Below are 18695 nucleotides of genomic sequence, written 5' to 3'. Positions count from 1 at the left end.
GTAAACTTTTGACCTCTCAAAGGTTTGAGGTGATCAGGGGAAAAACTCTATTTTGAATAGTTGTATGTTAATTAATGGTTAATTGGTTGTTGAATGTGAGATTTTGAATGTTACATACATGGAATTGATTGTTAAAATAAAAATTATATATGAGTTTCATTGAATGCATTAAAAAGCATTTATTGGCTTGAAAATGCTTATACTTTTAAAGATAAATGTGATGATGTGTAGAGGTATTTGTGTGTTAGTGATGAAATGTATTTGAGAAAATGATGAGAATACACATTTGGGCAGCGTAAGGTCGTGAGCCCAATGTGATTGTTGTAATAGTGAGTATATGAAAGCGAAAAGTGAGAACAAGTGAGTAATGATTATGACATGATCAGTAGCAGGAGTTCGCTTAGGGATTTGGGAGTAAAGAAAATTCATATGGTAATCAGGTTGTGTAACAGCCCTCCTCGGGATCTCACCGTCACCCAAGGCACTGGACAGTCTGTAACATCCCAATTTTTATATAATAAAGAAATTGTGAAATTTAGGTTTTGAAAAAAATGATAATAATAGGAATTTATATTATTTGAGGTTATTTAGAAATAATATTATGGTTAGGTATTTAATTATGAATTTAAAAATTTAAATTTAAAACCACATAAGCAATATTTAGTTAAGATGTAATACATAAATAATTTTTTTTATGTGTGTGTTAAAAAAAAAGAGAAAGTAGAAGGAATAAAAAAAAAGGGTGGAAGGTTGTTGTTTCTAAGTCCCACATTGGTTAGATGAGGAAAGAGATGAGGTGCCTTCATGTATAATAAGGAGGGAGTGTGTGCATTAGGAAGCATGAGAGGCTAAGATGTAATTTAGAGGAAATTGCAACTTATGCCCCAAAGGTTTGAATAATTAAATTCAGACCTATAGTTTTTTTTAATATAATTTTGGGACTCACAATCCCATTTTTATATTATTTTTCTCTCTTCCTCTCACGTTGCTCGGCGTTTTCTCGCAAGGGGGGATTATTTTCTTTTTCTTCAGGTATGTTCTAACTTTCCTATTTAGATTAGCATTTAAAAATTTATTTAATTACAAAATTAATTTTATAGTTATTTTCTAAATAATATTAGCTTTCTAGTGATATGATTATTTTGTAGGATAGAGTAAATATTTTGATTAAGATTTTTCTATAGGATAGTTAATCTGATGATATGATGGATTAAAAATATAGGTTAAAACTCTTAGGGATATAATAAATATTATAGAATATTTTCTTGAGGTTGAAACTCATGTTTAAGAATTTTTGAGTTAAAATCTAGATTCATATGGTTGAATTTATGTGGAATCTGAGATGTAGGGATAAACCTATGATTATTAAATATTTATTTAAGTATGAATAGGTATTTTTAAGGTTATAGAAAGGTGATTTGAGGCTTCAGGATAATTCTAAAATTTTTAATTTATTTTTGGATGAATTTTTAGAATATAGAAGGATGAAATTGTGATACTAGAAGTGATTTGAGGATAAAAAAAATAGTTTATTAGGGTATGAGAATTTTAGAAAAGAATTTAGGAAGTTAAATGAGGTATAAATCTTAAATTAGTGTTAATATGGATTATAGATCTAAGATTTTCTAACTCTTTAAATTAGAGTTATTTATTTTAATGTAAAATTAATATATAGTATTGTGAAATAATTATTTAGATTATATTGACAAAGATAGTGGTGAAAAAGGAGTTGTGAATGGGAACTTGTTATTCAAGACATAAGGTAACCATTATTAATGTGTTGTGATAGGTGTGTTTGTGAATGGTTATGTGTTGTTTTGTTGTTTGAAAAATTATGAATTATTGAAAATAAATACTGTATATACTTGTTTGAAATTATTGCCAAGTGGGTTAAAAATTTATTTTTTATTTATCATGATGAGATATTATTGTTCGGATATATTTCTGTTTGGATATTTGAATGATGCATGACTCGTCAGGGTATTTTAATGTATGGTGTTAATGGGAATTTCTGTTCGGTTAATTATTACCACGTGGTAAGCCCTCATTGGACCCAATGAGTGGCGTGTCGCTTGGTCCAACTCACCTTTGGCCGGGTGATTTGGCGTCCGAGCATGGTGAAAGAGGGATATAAGGTGCAATCATGCAAATTAAATACTTATTCGGTTTGTTTGAAAATATTGTTCGGTTAAATATTTTGTGTGCCCACTTAGCAATTGCATGATTAGTTACATCCGCATGCATCATTACGTATTAATTTTTAGTTACTAGGACTTTTAAGTCTCATTCCCCGTGGTTAATATTTTTACAGGAGCGAATCCGGCCGAGAAAGCACCAGAGGTGTAATTATGGTGTATGAGACGCCATCTTTTACGTTGCCTCTTATTTTGGATTATACAATGTATCTTGTGCCAACTTAGGACATATCTTGTTTGTGGAGCATGTAAACTCTAATCTTTTTTATTAAATGCATTTATATGTCTAAGAGGATTATGTCTGTCCCTTTTGATTCATGACCTAATTTGAATAACATGCTATGAGGATCATGTCTGTCTCTCATGGTTCTAATTGCTTTTTGAGATATTTTAAGACCTGTGGTATATTGTCTTGGATGTATCATGGTAGAAATTTTTCTACCATGATAATGGTTTTAATAATTTGCGAAAAATCGGTCTGTAAGTTTTGAGAGTGTTACATGTCTCCCCCTAGGCCCCACAACAGGGCGACCCCACCCCTTTCGATGAGCATCAGGAGACAAAGGCTTTCTCGCAGTAGTGTGCGGATTATTTCCCTTGTAGAGAGCCTCCCCAGGTTCGATCCTCCAACGTCTCCTACATAACAAAGTTGAGAATTGATTCAATGGTACCAGGTTCAGCCTCAACTTTGTTATGTAGGAGAGGTTGGAGGATCGAACCTGGAGAGGCTCTCCGTAAGGGGAATAATCCGCACACTACTGCAGGGAAACCTTTGTCTCCTGATGCTCACCGAAAGGGGTGGGGTCGCCCTATTGTGGGGCCTGGGGGGAGAGTGTCCAGTGCCTTGGGTGACGGTAAGATCCCGAGAAGGGCTGTTTCATAGTTTGTCGAGGGACTATAACCTAGCTATCTCCACCAGTTTAATGAGGAGAATAGCCTAGGGTATGAGACATCTCAGGGGTTCGAGAATGGGGGAAGCTGTGGTTTAAGAGTGAGTCCTGTGATCTTTAGCTGAGTCACACCTCACAATTGGTGAGCTTAGGTAGTTCAGTCACACGGACGAAGCCCTAATCCATGTTATAACCCACAGTTTCAGTCTGAGAAAATAAGAAGGATATAAGGCTGGTTGATCGTTTTCTAAGTTAATATATGATGTGTCACACATGCTAAGTGGTGGCAAGTTACAAGAGTATGAGTCTTGTCACATATCTGAGAATATGGCGATAATACACCTAGTTATGTGAGTAAAGAAGCTATAGAGTGATAGATGATAAAATGTGATATATGGGGAAATGTTTTATAAACTTGATCTTGTTGTGCATGTAATTGTTTTATAATTGATATATAACTGCATAGGGTAGGTTTAACGTTCGTTACTAAGTAGCTAAACTTACCCCTCTTATTTAATACTTTTCAAGCTCTAGCCTTGGTGTTGAGAGGGAGAAGACTAAAGAGGCGAGGAATTAGTACATTCCTTCTTGCATGCCTCTAGTTTTGATATATTTGTGTAATAGCATATAAATTGCCAATTCTATGATGCATATTACCTTACTTGCACTATTTTGATTGTTGAAAATGTTAGAATTGTATTTTAGGCCCTCAGCCTTTGGGTATTTTTGTCATATGTATGTATATAGGGCCAAAATACTAGTGTAAGTGTAGAAATGAATATTTGAGCATGTTTTGAATGATTTAAGTTAAATGTAATGTTAACTTATCTCCCCTTTGTTTTTGTTAAATTGGGGTTGAGGAGTGAATTTTTGTTATAATGATATTTCGATACTTGTGACGTATTGTACTGGTAGTTCTAGGTCCATTGAACATGGACCATGTGTTAGGAAAGGCTTTTGGTACTTGTTGAGGATTTTGGACACTCACTTTGTGTAAAAATGTTAAAAAGTAGTTAAAATATGTTTGGGTGTCCAACTTCCTAGTGTGACTTGTTTTGGAAGTAAAACCTATATCATTAGTTAGTACAAGAAAAGAGCTTTTCGTAGATACCTAGATCACGTCATTCAGACGTCGGACGAAGAATTGGGGTGAGTCAAAAGTTTTTCAATTCTATTGTCAAATTAACAGCAAAACCAGTGGATTTTCATGCAACACGCCACGGCGTGTGGCACAAAGAGCAACACGCTGCGATGCATTGCTTTGTATTTTAAGACATAATTTATTTTCAATTATTTTTAACTTTTTCACTCATCTGAGGTATCCCATACTTTCAAAACTTATTTTTAACTCGATATGAAAGATTTTGCTCGATCTTAACTTGTTTCTATTTAAAAAAACTTGGGATCATTTCTCTTTTAGATTAAATCTTGGTAATCAATTTTTAGAGCTAATCTCTCGATTACCATAAACTTGATTTATTAAATGTATTGAGTGGAGTGAGACGTTACATCACACATGTTCAATCTCTCAACTTAGTCTCCACCTTCATCTTTGATGCACTCTCCTTCTTCTCTGATCTCTCACCCACTAGCCTATGGGTCTCATGAACATAGTCGCCTTCTCCTCCTTTGATCTTGCAGCCAACGACCTTTAGATCTTGCAATGAAGGGGTGGTAGAGTGTGGAGCATGGTTGGAGAAGATGATACTTTGTGCTGCCTTGGTCGCTCGTCAAGAGAAGGTAAAGGTGAGGAGGATAATTACAATATTTTTTTTATTTCAAAGAATATTATAGTCTTTTCATAACATATGTTGAATTGTAAAACAAAATAAAAATAACTATTCTCTTCAAGTATTATTTTATATCAGACATAATTTTAAAATCTTATTTTTATTATTATTCTCCCTATTAATATTAATAATAATCTTTTTGAATTGAGGTCTACTTAACAATCAGGGCCTTGGGAGTTAGGACACATTTTTCCCATCCAAGTTAAAAATCCGATCGGGTCGAAGCCCGCCCAATAAAAGAGCCGCATGGGAAGTGGGGATTGGGGAACTATGAAAGAGACTCGAGACTCGAGAGATGAGACTCGAGAGAAATTTTATCAAGATATATTTTTTTCTTGAAAAAAAAAAAAACATAAACAGGGTCGCTTGTGCATTCCCAGCCTCCCACTCCCTGGTCGGCGCGAAGCCTCGAACCCAGTTCATCCGACGGGAACCCGGGAATTAGCAGAGATACAGTTTGAATCAGAAAGCATGTCCACTTATATGTGGGCGCCAATGGCCACTTCCATGCCGACTTCGTCTTCTTCCTCTCAATTGCCCGTAAGGAGAAATTTTAGGACATGTTGCTTCATGAAAGCCAGAAATCAAGCTAAAATTCCTATGCCCCCCATCAACCCTAAAGACCCCTTTCTTTCAAAGCTTGCTTCTGTAGCTGCCACTTCTCCGGAAACGCTGCTTAACCGTCCCGTGAATTCTGAAGTCCCTCCTTATTTGGACATATTCGAGGCCCCCAAGCTCATGGCTACTCCCGCCCAAGTAATATATCTCTCGCTTACTATACAGTTATAAGTTGTAAAATTTGTGGTCAATTCGGTGTTCTGGTAAATGGTTCCGTTCAAAGTTCTCTCCTTTAAAGGGATGGGAATAAATCCCTGAGAATCACATCCTAAAAGGGGATGTGGTGTCAACAGAATTTGGTTAGAGATTAGGATGATTACGTAATACATATGGCGTCCTTTTAGCAGTCTTAATCAATTGAGTTCTATATTGCTGTTGGTTATGCTTGTTCAAGTAACGCTATTGTCTACTTGAAATAGGTGGAGAGATCTGTTTCATACAATGAACACCGTCCTAGAAGGCCTCCACCTGATTTGCCTTCACTGCTTCTTCATGGCAGAATTGTTTATATTGGCATGCCTGTGAGTACCAAATCATGCTTCCGATTCGATCTTCACTCTTTCCGTTTTATCATCTGCCATGACCCTTGTTACTCTTAATTACAAAATATTAACTCTGAGAGTACGTTAATTGAAAATTTCATTCCCTTGCTATCTAAATGAGAAATCTGAGTGGGAAGCTTTAGCTTTTAGTCATTGAAGGGTTTCCAAATTATTGCAATACTGGTTATTCATGTACTAAAATGTTATTTGTGAATCAAATGGAACTCATATTTTGAGCCTCATATTGATTGGAGGAGATAGTGAAGAAAATATTTTACATCGTAGAGATTTCGTAAACATTAACAAAGTAGACATCCATATATAAATGCTTCCCCCATACTCTTCCATCTGTTGTTTAGCGTATGTTATTTCTCAGCGACTCAGCCACAGTTTCTATGTCTTGCATTTCGGCGCTAATTGATTATGATAGCAGCATTTTACTACTGTAATTTTTCTGACTCGTTATAGCCCTTATGTGCTTGTTAGTTGGTGCCAGCTGTCACAGAACTTGTTGTGGCGGAGTTGATGTACCTTCAGTGGATGGACCCAAAAGAACCTATATATATTTATATTAATTCAACTGGAACTACTCGCGATGATGGTGAAACGGTACGCTTTGCATTTATTTCCAACTCCCAAATGATATGAAATATTCATGTTCTATTGACATGTTGTCCATGCCGTTTAGGTTTCTATAATTTAAGATACTCTATTGAGCTGCCTCCCTTCCCTTCCCATCTGTCTCTAACGTATTTTGGATGTTTGCATTCAGGTAGGAATGGAGACAGAAGGTTTTGCCATTTATGATGCAATGATGCAGTTAAAAAATGAGGTTTGTTTCTTTCCGTTCAATACAAGTTCTGCACTCGTATATATTTTGTATATCTGTTTCTTTTTTAACTGTTTTTGGAAATAATATAATGAGAAATGGAAGTGGGCTGTTGTAGAAATCTAAAATTGAGGAGGAGGATGCAACTATTTGTGCTAATAATATTATGAAAGCTGTTGATGCCAAATTCTGTTTATGATTTGTGTTATTGGTAGCTTAGTGGCTGTTTCTGGTGCTTACAAGTCAAGCTTGCATTCATTTATTTGATGTAGCATTCGTTTTTATGTATTAGTGGTGCCTTTTGACTCTTCCCCTAATGCTTTAGCACATCAGTTCCCATATCAGATTTTTCTACCTTTGCAGATTCACACAGTGGCAGTTGGAGCAGCAATAGGTCAAGCTTGTCTGCTACTTGCTGCAGGGACCAAGGGTAAACGATTTATGATGCCGCATTCCAAAGGTATGTTTTTGGTTAACCTTACTACTTCAGGACTTTAATTCCACAGAGATGTGAAACTGTTCTATTGATTTCTATTTCAGCCATGATTCAGCAGCCTCGTGTTCCATCATCCGGTTTGATGCCTGCCAGTGATGTTCTTATTCGTGCACAGGAGGTTGGTCAAATTTGTTATTTTCTGCACAGCATTTAACATCGTGTTATATTTTCCTATATTAGTGTTATTTTGGTTGTTACCAAGTAATATGTTTCAAATATCCATGGAACTCCTTCTTGCATCATTGAAACCTTTGTTTATTTTGAAATATTTTGCAGGTGATAATAAACAGGGATACTCTTGTCAAACTACTAGCAAAGCACACTGGAAATGTGAGTATCGTGTTTAGATTGTCTGTGGATGTCATATTTATTTGTGAAGGGTAAGGCAGAATCTAATGATTTCTTGTTTGACTTGCTTCTCTTATTATTAGTCAGAGGAGAGAGTAGCTAACGTGATGAAGAGACCATATTATATGGATTCCTCAAAGGCCAAGGAATTTGGCGTCATTGACAAAGTAAGTGCTATTTAATGGTAACATCTGGTCCTCTTCTTCTGTTTGCTTTCCCAAACATGCATGTGGTTTTCCAAACTAATGTTGGAATGCTATTTTTCCAGATTCTTTGGCGAGGTCAGGAGAAGGTGATGGCAGATGTTGCTCCTCCTGAGGAATGGGACAAGGGTGCTGGTATCAAAGTTGTTGAAGGATTTTAGTTCCTCTCGGCTGGGCATCTGTTTACTGTAAGTGAACTCATCCTTTCAAATATTGACACCTGTTTTTGTTTTTGCTCAGTGAAGAATCAATTGTTGCTTATTCACAGTGGTGCGCCTGTGTTTTCTTTCCTTTTTATTTTGGGTGGGTTTAAGGAGGCACCATATGGATGTTTGGCCATATATATGGTTTTGGCTTTGTGAAACAGGCATTTTGATGTTGGGCCCACACTTTTTTTTTTTGCCATAAAGGAATTTATCTTATGGTAAGTCAATTAGGCTACTAATTTTGCAGAAGAGATATTTTAAAAGCCATGATTTTGCATGAGACGACTTAGGAACAGATGTTGAAAAGGGTCTGGATATGTTCAGGGATGGCTCTAGGGGGGCAACCACCCATGCTTTCCACTTCCCTTTGAAAATTATTAAAATTTTCTTTATAAAAATAAGTTAAGGTCTAATTTTATCTTTATATTTATTTTCAAAGAGTGTTGGATATCCTGTACTCTTAAGTGAGTCAATTCTTCCCCTAAGTTTTTTTTTTTTTTTTTGAGGAGCAAAAAAGCCCTCTTGTAACTGAGATGCTATCTCCTCCTCCATCTTCTTATGTGGCATCTATGTGGGCCCATGCATAGCAAATCTTTGTCCTGATAAGGTTGCTGTTCAAGCAAATTACGAACCCCTTCAGATCTTTGGTCCAATATCTTGGTAAGCTTGTTTGACCGGGGCCCATCCTCGCCATCAATTTCTAATGGGTGTTTGCCATTTTTAATGTTCAATTTTGGCAGATATTTCATGAAAGACCAATTGTTCTCTGCCAGGCAAGTTCTAGAAAACAACCTCGAAAATACACATGAACAACTGTCCAACATTTGTGCGACAAGAACGAGAAGCGGCAACAAGTTCTCAAACCCAATCAACCTTCTCCTGTCTTTATTGGAAGAAACAAATTCAACAGTAGAGAGAGAGGAGCAATCGGAGCACTGCAAGTCCCCAGAAGCTCGATCAAAATGAAGAAAGCAATAGACTTATGGATTGGATAAGAATAAAAATTAAAGAACCCAATTGGCAAATTTCAAATTGAACAATATTCAAATCTCTCTTTAACTCACACTATTACATCTATACCCAGAAAACTCCTCTCTGCCCCCGACAACAATAACTAAAGACTTGTAACATTTCATGCAAGCGCCTTGTCGTCGAAGTTCAGGCACAAGGAAGCCGCCTGTGATCTTTGCCTCAGATGCAGCACTGTCCACTCACAAGGAAGGCAGCAGATGGAAAAGGAAGCAGAGGTGGGAGAAGCTCTTCTTATGGCTTGGTCAGATGAATGACAGAGGATGAAGGGAATGACTGAAGCACTCTTTCTTTGCTGCGATTGACAAGCATGAAAATGGAGGACGACTTGGTCAGATGAGAAGAGGATTTGGCTTTCTGACAATTTGCCAGGTCCCACGTGATGACAAATAATCAGAAAATGGAATATTTAATGGTTAATTAACATAAGAGCATTTTTGCCCCTCTAAAACATCATTTAAGAGTATAGGATGTTTAACGTTCCTCAATAAGTATCGAGATAAAATTAAACTTTAATTTTATAAAAATTGTTAAAACTAAATCTGTGCCCCATGTTTTATGTTATTTAAAATTTTGCCCTCATATATATCACTCTGGATCCTTCCTTCGATATGCTGATACTTTTACGTCCTCTCCCTCGTGTGATGGATACCTAGGAAGTTACTTACTGCTCATGAATGCTGGTGCTGCGCGTTATTTCCTAATTGTTCTGCTTTCTTTCTTTCTTTTCTTGTTCTTTTTTTCTTCTTTTTTTCCCCCTTTTGGTAGCTGAGAATGTTTCTTTTGCAGATATAAATGATGATATGGTTATGGTCCTTGCTGGAAAGATGAACTGAATATGCTGGAAGAATGCTTTCTAGAATGATTTGGACCAAGTTATAAGCAAAGCAGATGAAACAGGCTACAGGAATGGCAACGGCAACGCAAAGGACACAAGCTTGTGCTGTGTCGGGATCGTGATTCAACTATTTTCCCATTCCACATACATGAATAATATATATATATATATATATGTATGTATATATATTTATTCGTCAATTAATAGCCATGTTCTAGTAGCAACTTTTTTGACTGAATATTATTATTATTATTATTATTTGGCTGAATCCTCTTTTATTCTAGTTCTTATCATGTCATTGATTTTGCGCAATCCTTGCCTGTGAGATCATTACGTAATCACTCCGATTAACAGGCTTGTTTTTGGTCAGTTTAATCATCATTTTGTAATACTATGAGATCGTCTGATTTTTTTTTTTTTTTGAATTCAAAATTCGTGGCTGCACTCTTCACTTTTGAGAGATTTGGCATTTAATGAGTTGTTTTCACTATTTAAAAATCTTGTTTTTTCCACGTGAAGTCGTGAAGGAGAGGCAGGCTTGCCTTGAGATTACTTGGAGAGATTAAAGTTGTCAAGAGTTTATGGAACAAGTCACACGTCTAATTGCTACAGGGTTAATTGTAGATCTATAGACTTGAGATAAGTTTAATGAAGTTGCTCAAGTTACATTGGTAAGTGACAAATGAAATTAAAATAGTAAACACATTTTTTTTTTAAGTGAATGAATGAACGAAAAGAAGTGGAAAAAGGGTGGGGGGGAAAAGGAGGAATGCAAATTAAACAAGATTGAGGAAGCAACGGAGGAAAAACCCTTAAAAATAAGAGAGGGAGATGGAGGAAGAACTTAGAAGGAAGAAGGACGTGAAGAACAAAGAGTTGGACTTAGACTTATGCCTCAGCAATGAATAAGTTTCATCATGCATGCATGACTTTTTTTTTATAAAAAAAAATCTCATTCTCGCAAAAATCGTTCAAGCACAGGGAAGGGAATTGATATTTTAAGAAGCTTATAGGCTTATAGCCTAAAGTTATTAAAGAATAGGTGGCAATAAGCAATGAATCTTTGTAGTGAAACGTGATAGAATGTTATCCGCAGTAGGATTGAATTTCAAGCTTATTTATTAAAAATAAGTGATAATTACAATTTAAATATAATTCATTTTTTATAAATTAGTTTGGAGATGGTAATAATTTTCTGCAGTGAACAGTCAGTCGTTGAAAGTTGCATTATAGAATACTTTGTAAGATAAAATTGTATGGCTAAGACTTATATCTTAATGCCTTAGTCTTATATATTTAATATAATTATATCTAATTAAATCATAACAAGTGGATCTTAATATATTAATGAAATTAATAATAATAATTTATTATAGAATAAAAAATCTACATGTCTTGTTTTGATTGAAAACAAGCATACAAATATTGGATAAAGGTGTAAATTTGGTTATCAACAATTTTTTTAGAAGCATGGGATAGCCCATACTATAAGGTGATACAAAATAAATTCTTAATTTTTAAAAATGGATCATTCAATAGTCGTTAATTTGTAGTTAATGAACGCTAACTTTCATGTGGAGCTCACAAATTTTTTATTGAAATGACCCGTGGTACTCTACTTAAGCAAAGAAAAATGTAAATTTAGTCATGAATTATTTTTTAAAAAGGATTTGGTACATTTACTATAAAAAACGGACCATTTAGCACCTTTCCATCAATTTTGATCTGATGCTATTTATTTTTAAATTTATAAGACTCACAACATATCAACCTTTCCAATCTTATTATTTGCATTCTCAATCTCATCTTGAAAAGAAAATGTTCAAAGAGTTCTCATCTGAAGGCATTCATAATGACGATGCCAATGAAGTAGAAGAAGAAGAGGGAGAAGACAAAGTTTTATTTAAATCTATATAGTAATTCAAATGAAGTATAAACTTGAATCGAGATGCTACTTCGTGTAAGAGAAGTTTGATTCCATTTTAATTTAACCATGAATTATTTTCCTTCATTGGCTTCATCATTGTAAATGTCTTCAATTAAACTTTTTGAACCCATTTGAAGAGATTGACCCGTTTTTGGTCTCATAAGTGTGAACATAAACGATATTTGGTCAAAATTAATGAAAAAATATTAGACGATCTATTTTTAATAGTAAAGACTATCCAAGCTTCTCAAAAAATAGTTTGTGGTTAAATTTACATTTTTACACATGCTTATATAGAGTGTCACATGTCATTTTTAATCAAATTTTGTGGGCCCATCTAATGTCCATTAAGTAAAATTAACTGAGACTATACTGGATGCATTGTTTTTAAAAGTTAACAATTTATTTTATACCACCATATAATATAAATTACTTAGTGTTCTTGAAAAAATAGATGGTAGTTAAATTTACACCTCATCGTCGAGTATATGAAGTTAAGTTTATAAATTTTTTCTCTCCTTGTTAAAAGACAGTGGAGGAGAAATTGCTCCTTTTCATCATCCATCAAGAGACAATCTTAAAAAATGAGCAACTCGAATTTGGATGGGCATGCTGGGACTGGGGATTTTTTTTCTGGCCAATCATAGTTCGAGAATGGAAGCAGCACTATTTCTGCCACGTGCCCCGCTTTGACTCTTTCAATTTATATATATATTAATTATAATTATTTAATTATAATATCTCAATTTTACCTTAATCTATTTTGATATAAGTACTAACTAAGAATGATGCCATAACAACCAAATAAAAGTTGGGGCCATCTTTATCCAACATGTCGTTATTTTAGTCAGTGGAGCAGCCTTGTGGGCCCGACTGAGTCTGGCTGAAAATTGAATTTTGAAACTGAAGTACATCCCCACCCCTAATCCAAGAAAACCTAGGCCCCAATTCCTGAGAAACGCGCGTTATGCGCACACAGGCTGAGGTAGCCATCTGCGCAGACTTCCTTGCGGGCATTGTAAACGTTCTCCTCATTTGCTCTCGACACTTGTGCTTCGTTGCCACTCTTCTTCTCACTCCAAGTTCCTCCCGTGTCCCAGTAGCATTTTGAATCTCCAGAATTTCCTCTCCCTTCCATCCATTCCTCATCAATGCCGCGTTTTGATCGCGGAGATCTTTGGCAGAACAAGGCTCGCTCTCTGCAGCTGCAGCTCCGAAACCGTTTCCGAGTTGCTGTCGACCGCCATTGGCGCCGCCAGCCGACGTTTATCCCTGAAGGTTATTTCTCCTCCACTATGCAGCGTTGGCTTCGCCGTTGTCGTGATTTTCGTCAGGAATCTTTGCCTTCTTCCTCTTTCTATCGTAAAAAAGGTGCTCATTCTTCCTTTCTTGTTTCTCGTAACTGATTTTTCCTCACATTTGCTACGTTCAATTTCTTTAACCGGGATCGATTAAGCCTTGGACAGGTTCGATGCATGTTTTCGTCACTTTGAGTATTGTTGGCTCGACGTTATCAATTTCATTTATATGACATATCCTCCTAATTTTGAGCCCCTACCTGGCTATTCCTATTGCGCGTTGTTTGGCCTTCAATTTTGTTTTTATGATTCTGACATCAAATGTTTTTGGATGATTAGATGTCTGCTTTCTTACTCTCTTCTTCCGTGTGTTTCGTTCAAATTCTCAAATGTATTGCAATTTGTGACGGTTCGCAAGATGTATTGTTTGGATTTGTCATTTTGTGAATTTTTATCTCCAGTGAGTAAGGACTTCAGTTCTGAAGAGTCGGCTCTACTTCGAATGCTGCAAGCTGTGGCTGTTCCTGTGCTTGGAAATGTGTGCCATGTGTTTATGAACGGGTTAAACCGTGTCCAGGTATGTGAATTTACTTGGTCTGAGTTATGTTGCTAACTTCTTTTGCTCCTTTCTGCTGTCTACTTTCGTCGTCTGGTATTTGATCTGGCTGCTGTGTTACAATAGGTGTATGGTTTAGAAAAATTGCACGAACCGTTGCTTCACAGACCCAAAGGCAAGCCTCTTCTTACGGTATGTTCTAAGGCCTAGGAGTATATCTTCTAAACAGTATAGTTTGATTAGTTTAGTCTTGTTATCTTTGACAAAGTCATCTCTATATTTGCTTTATGGTTCCAGTTGTATTGCATACTCCATGGTACAGTAGCTTATTGGGCAAAGCTTTCTCTTTTATGATCCCTGGTCAGGTCAGCAATCATGTGGCTTCCATGGATGATCCTCTTGTTATTGCTTCACTGCTTCCCCCACATGTTCTCTTGGAAGCTCAGAGCCTGAGATGGACTTTGTGTGCAACTGACCGTTGTTTTAAAAACCCTGTAACTTCTGCATTCTTTCGATCTGTCAAAGTCTTGCCAGTTTCTCGCGGTGATGGAATTTATCAGGAGGTATGAATTTAATGATACCGTATGCTTCAGTATATTGGAGACTTTGGTGTCTATGGTACCTGCCATTGTCTGGCAAAATTTGCAGCCTTTGGTGCCGCTCTTGGTTCTTTCTTTCTTTACTTTCATTTTATGGCTTTTACTGCCACGGATTAAATTATTTATTTTAACAACTTGTTCTATTCTTAAAATAGATTTGTTGTTTTCTATTTATTAATTACTTGACTTTGAATTCACTCTTAACCCTTAAGTCACATTTTCAGAGTGAAAGCAATAAAAAATCTGTATATTGAATTAGTATCTTTTCTTGAGTGAATTACTCTTCTGACCTAGAACCTATCGTTGGTGGTTTTGTATCAAAATTTGTTGTGAGCAGCTACCTTCTATTATCTGTGTTTTCTTCCCTATGTCTTTTGCTTCCTAGTTCCTAGCTATGTCTTGCTTTAGGCCTTCTCCAAACTGGAATCTCTTTGAGATAAATGATTGAAATTTTTTCTTGTTTCTCATCCTACTGAAGGGAATGGACATGGCTATTTCAAAATTGAACCATGGTGGGTGGGTCCACATATTTCCAGAAGGAAGTCGTTCACGTGATGGTGGTAAAACCATGGGTTCTTCCAAGAGAGGTGTTGGGAGGTAACTATCTTCTATGATATTTTGGAGTTTGATACAATACTAGCTGACAAGTTTGCTTCTCTCACATTATCATAGCCACTTTTCTACTTTTATTATGAGATGGAATGGGTAATGTAAAACTAGCATGTGCTTTGTGGATTTTCTCATTAAAATCATATTCAGCTTTAAGAGATGTATCATCATTAAAGTACCGTTTATGGACTGACATTTTATGCTATAGTAAGTATTGAAACTTTTCCCAGTGGCCTTGAGAGACAGTTTTTTACCATGATGTATGTACAGCAGTGAACTTTAATATAGTCTCTTTTACTTTACTTTCTTTATTCCCGTCAGATTAAAACCATATGTCAGTTCTAACATTTTATAAATTTTCAGGTTGTTCCTAAAAACATTTTCTGTTTCAAATGAATCTGTATGTATAAATTTTTCCATTTAGGTCCTTTTGGTTGGCTATAATTACATGTCACGCTGATGTGGCTAAGCCAATCCCAACTGCTCTCTAACCTTTGAAATAATCTATAAACTTGTACCAAAAAGCAATTTGACTTCTTCTGCGTGGATGCCATGTTATGCGAACATGGCACTGTAAATGCATTTTGGTGCCCATTTGATATAAATGGGAATTGAAAAGCTCTCTTCTATAAACATAGGAAGTTCTCATTCTGAAAAAAGCTACTTTGACATTTATCAAACACAACTAAAAATACTTTCTTTCGCATATTCCCTTTTCTCAAATCCCTTTCCATGTACCGATCACTGCCTAGTATTCCATGTAAGAGTTGCTGGTTTTGTATTAATGGCATCAAATTCTGAAATTTATTTGCGATGCTTTCAACAAAGTAACTTTTTTGACATACATACAAAATTAAGTATACTTTTAGGACCAAAACAGTGTTTTGACATTTCTATTTTTAAGTGCTTTTTGAGAGCAAAATGTGCTTCCTGATATGTGTGTTTGCTTCTCAGGTTGGTTCTGGATTCAGATAGTGTGCCCATCGTGGTCCCATTTGTACATACAGGGATGCAAGATATCATGCCAATAGGCTCTAACTTTCCCAGAATTGGCAAGACGGTATCATCCTTGCCCCTTACATGTGATGAGCCACCAACAGAGATCCTGTTTTAATGGTTTTGTGAACTTTCCTTCGTTTAGATTGGGTGGGAGGTGCTAGTTGTAGGGATTTGGATTTGGATTTGGATTTTTTTTTCCCTTGGAAGAGACTCGTTTTAACTTTTTAGTCAATCTAGATGGTCTAGTTTTTTTCCCATAAAAAAAAATTCTGAACAGATTTGAGCAGCCCAAGTTAACTGAACAGTTTGGTTATACTCAAAATGACTGCCATTTTTTCACATCAAAATGAGAGAATTCACAAGTTGTGTTGTTGTGACTGATACATGGGTTGTCTTTTGTCTTCTGGTCTGATTCTTCCTTGAGGATCAAGTTATCCGTGATTATGGAAACCTGATTCTTTACAAAAGGGGAAAGCTTCTTGTCATCGACTGCGGTTTATTATTGTTTTTTATCGAACAAATCTTTCGTTATATCTTGATTTGATTGTCTTGACATGATGTTTTCTAGGTTACAGTACTCGTAGGTGATCCAATCAATTTCGACGATCTGGTAAATGCAGAAAGAGGTGAGAATGTGCCAAGAAGAACACTATATGATGCAGTAGCAACAAGAATTGGCAACCGGTTACATGAATTGAAAGTCCAAGTTACCAATCTAGCTATTGAACAAGAAATGCTGTTAAAAGCTAGCTCTACCGATACCATGGAGCGAGCATCTGGGATTTTGCAGCAGGTTGATTGGGAATTGTTTGGAATGGGAATCTCGATGTCAGTACATGAGGATTCCAAACAGAGACAAGAAACACCATCTCTCCCAAATGCCAATGTTAACAAACCTCAGCAGTCTCACGATAAGCAGAATTTGAGAACGGGTTTCTCATACAGGGTGCGTGGTTATATGGATCGGATGGAGCTGATGTCTTTTGCTGCGAGAGGCTTGTTTATGAACCGGGGAACCAGGAGTTCTGCTGGCTGTACAGATATAACCCCATTAAGGGCATGGAAACAATTTTTGGAAGCTAACGTCTTGCGACATTGGAATTACTGCTAAAAAATATTCTCAGTGGTTGTGCCCTGATTGTGGGTTGCTAAAAAAAAAAAAAAAAACAAAGGGAGTATTTATAGGGCAAACACACTGTAATTAAGAATGATCTCTAACCTAAATAGCTATTTTTGTGTTCGCTTTCTTTCATTTCACGGGATAAGGTGGGTTGTTCCATCTGTGCCATGTTACGCAGTCTAATGAAGTGAAAGGCACGTGTGACCTGTTGTGGTTTGGAATTAAAGTCATCCTGTTTGATCGATCAGTTAGATAGAACAGATCAGTTTAGCCTAGAATTGGGGCATTGCTGTGCAGCAGACGTTAGGATGTTTGCATTCTTACTCCTCCCGCAGCACCTATTTATAAGACACAGATGAGGGCCTTATTTTGAGCTAAAATATTAGGAACGACTATCTATTTTTCCTTGTGGAGTTGTTTCTTGTATTTTTGGCTCAATATAAGGCTTTCATTTATTTCTTATCAACAAGCTCAAAAAGTATTTTAGCTACTTGTAGTCCTTTGTCTAGTTATAATTAACACATGGAGATTGAATGGCATAAATTATTCACAACTATCGTTTGTAAATAATAATAAGAATAATAATTATATATAGAATAGACTGGTTTAATTTAAAAAGTTGATTAGTTGGTGCTCGTTGCTCAGATTGGCTCCACGCTTCAAGGAATGTTTTCAAAATTTGGTATTAAAAAAAAAGGACTGTTTAAAAATGGCTAAAACCAGATAAAGGGTTGAAATCTAATATAATAAACGATTCTTTTTCCCCTGTTCATAACATCAATATTTTAGTATTAGTTTTTTTTAATGTTCTAATGCTAAATTAGTTTCATTTGTGATTATAATTAATGTTCTCAGGTAAATTTAACTAGTTTTTTGCTTATTAAAAATGGTATTATGATAGTTATATTATTAAAAATGTTAAGAAATTATGTAATTTTTCAATTCTATCATTCTTTATAATTAATAATCATAGTAAATTCTTAATTTAAACAATAATAAATAAACAAGAAGTAAAATTAAAAATATAAATTACTCTAATTTTACCTTATATTAATTTTTTAAGTTTGTAGTAAATAGTTATGATAGTAATGTCTTTAAATTTAAATATTAAAATATAGTTTTAATTTTTTGGCTGTCAAATAGGTAACAATAACAATAACAATATATGCAATTAAATTATGAAAATTTTGACTGATATTTTTTTAATCGGCGATGGACTTTAAAAACATTTAGTAAATATATAGTACGTGTGCCTGACAGAAATATATACTATACTCATTTTAAATTATCATTGTATTTTTATTTTTCATTTTAAATTAAAAAAAATTCTTTTGGCCAATATTAAAAATTAAGAGCTTCATGCTTGATATAACATTTGGATGAGAGGGAGCGGAGAGATTACTCCTCTCCACTTGTTTAATTTGAAAAAAGGAGGAGAGGGGCCCTACAAATTGGGAAGTAAAAGGAAAGGATTTGATTTTGTTATATAATGATTAATAAATTCTTTTATATAATTGTTATTTTTTATTTTTTTAAAACAAATTTAGCAATGACAAATTATTAATAATATATTTGATAATAATAATTATTTTATATATTTAAA

At 35.2% G+C, this 18695-nt stretch overlaps 2 protein-coding genes and 1 long non-coding RNA gene across 6 annotated transcripts; all 3 read left to right on the top strand.

The window, feature by feature from the left end:
- The first annotated feature begins 873 nt into the window (after nucleotides 1-873).
- On the top strand, nucleotides 874-2444 carry LOC129310905 (uncharacterized). Its single transcript, XR_008593177.1, has 3 exons — nucleotides 874-1032; nucleotides 1697-1762; nucleotides 2312-2444. It is a non-coding gene; the product is annotated as an uncharacterized LOC129310905 (long non-coding RNA).
- Nucleotides 2445-5209: 2765 nt separating this feature from the next.
- On the top strand, nucleotides 5210-10262 carry LOC129292756 (ATP-dependent Clp protease proteolytic subunit-related protein 3, chloroplastic-like). Of its 4 annotated transcripts, none has more exons than XR_008588983.1 (11): nucleotides 5210-5631; nucleotides 5913-6014; nucleotides 6522-6644; nucleotides 6808-6867; nucleotides 7228-7324; nucleotides 7405-7478; nucleotides 7637-7690; nucleotides 7792-7875; nucleotides 7977-8099; nucleotides 8627-8777; nucleotides 8891-9180. XR_008588983.1 is itself a non-coding variant. In XM_054930401.1 (10 exons), exons 1-9 carry the CDS (start codon nucleotides 5347-5349, stop codon nucleotides 8070-8072), a joined length of 975 nt encoding a protein of 324 aa, XP_054786376.1. In that variant the 5' UTR covers nucleotides 5210-5346; the 3' UTR covers nucleotides 8073-8099; nucleotides 8858-9180. The 4 variants fall into 4 exon arrangements, 2 of the variants coding, with proteins under 2 accessions (XP_054786376.1, XP_054786369.1); XR_008588978.1 differs by having other exon boundaries at nucleotides 8858-9180; XM_054930401.1 differs by lacking the exon at nucleotides 8627-8777 and having other exon boundaries at nucleotides 8858-9180.
- Nucleotides 10263-12813: 2551 nt separating this feature from the next.
- LOC129286754 (uncharacterized) lies at nucleotides 12814-17339 on the top strand. The gene is made up of 7 exons (XM_054922772.1): nucleotides 12814-13282; nucleotides 13671-13786; nucleotides 13892-13957; nucleotides 14131-14328; nucleotides 14843-14961; nucleotides 15928-16033; nucleotides 16541-17339. The coding sequence occupies exons 1-7, from the start codon at nucleotides 13063-13065 to the stop codon at nucleotides 17081-17083; spliced, it is 1368 nt and encodes a 455-aa protein (XP_054778747.1). The 5' UTR covers nucleotides 12814-13062; the 3' UTR covers nucleotides 17084-17339.
- Nucleotides 17340-18695: the final 1356 nt, after the last annotated feature.

This window comes from Prosopis cineraria, unplaced genomic scaffold, assembly GCF_029017545.1.
Source record: "Prosopis cineraria cultivar Desert tree isolate PC_DT_omini unplaced genomic scaffold, ASM2901754v1 PC1, whole genome shotgun sequence".
Lineage (NCBI taxonomy): Eukaryota > Viridiplantae > Streptophyta > Magnoliopsida > Fabales > Fabaceae > Prosopis > Prosopis cineraria.
The sequence above is the reverse complement of the archived record's forward strand: the minus strand, read 5'-3'. Positions and strand labels throughout refer to the sequence as shown.

Excerpts from the sequence above, each read along its gene's own strand:
- LOC129292756 (XM_054930394.1), top strand. The coding sequence starts at position 5,347 with ATGTCCACTTATATGTGGGCGCCAATGGCCACTTCCATGCCGACTTCG. Across the intron at positions 7,479-7,636 it reads TTCTTATTCGTGCACAGGAG|GTGATAATAAACAGGGATAC; the intron begins GTTGGTCAAATT and ends AATATTTTGCAG. Across the intron at positions 7,876-7,976 it reads AATTTGGCGTCATTGACAAA|ATTCTTTGGCGAGGTCAGGA; the intron begins GTAAGTGCTATT and ends CTATTTTTCCAG.
- LOC129286754 (XM_054922772.1), top strand. The coding sequence starts at position 13,063 with ATGCCGCGTTTTGATCGCGGAGATCTTTGGCAGAACAAGGCTCGCTCT. Across the intron at positions 13,958-14,130 it reads AAGGCAAGCCTCTTCTTACG|GTCAGCAATCATGTGGCTTC; the intron begins GTATGTTCTAAG and ends ATCCCTGGTCAG. Across the intron at positions 14,329-14,842 it reads GTGATGGAATTTATCAGGAG|GGAATGGACATGGCTATTTC; the intron begins GTATGAATTTAA and ends ATCCTACTGAAG.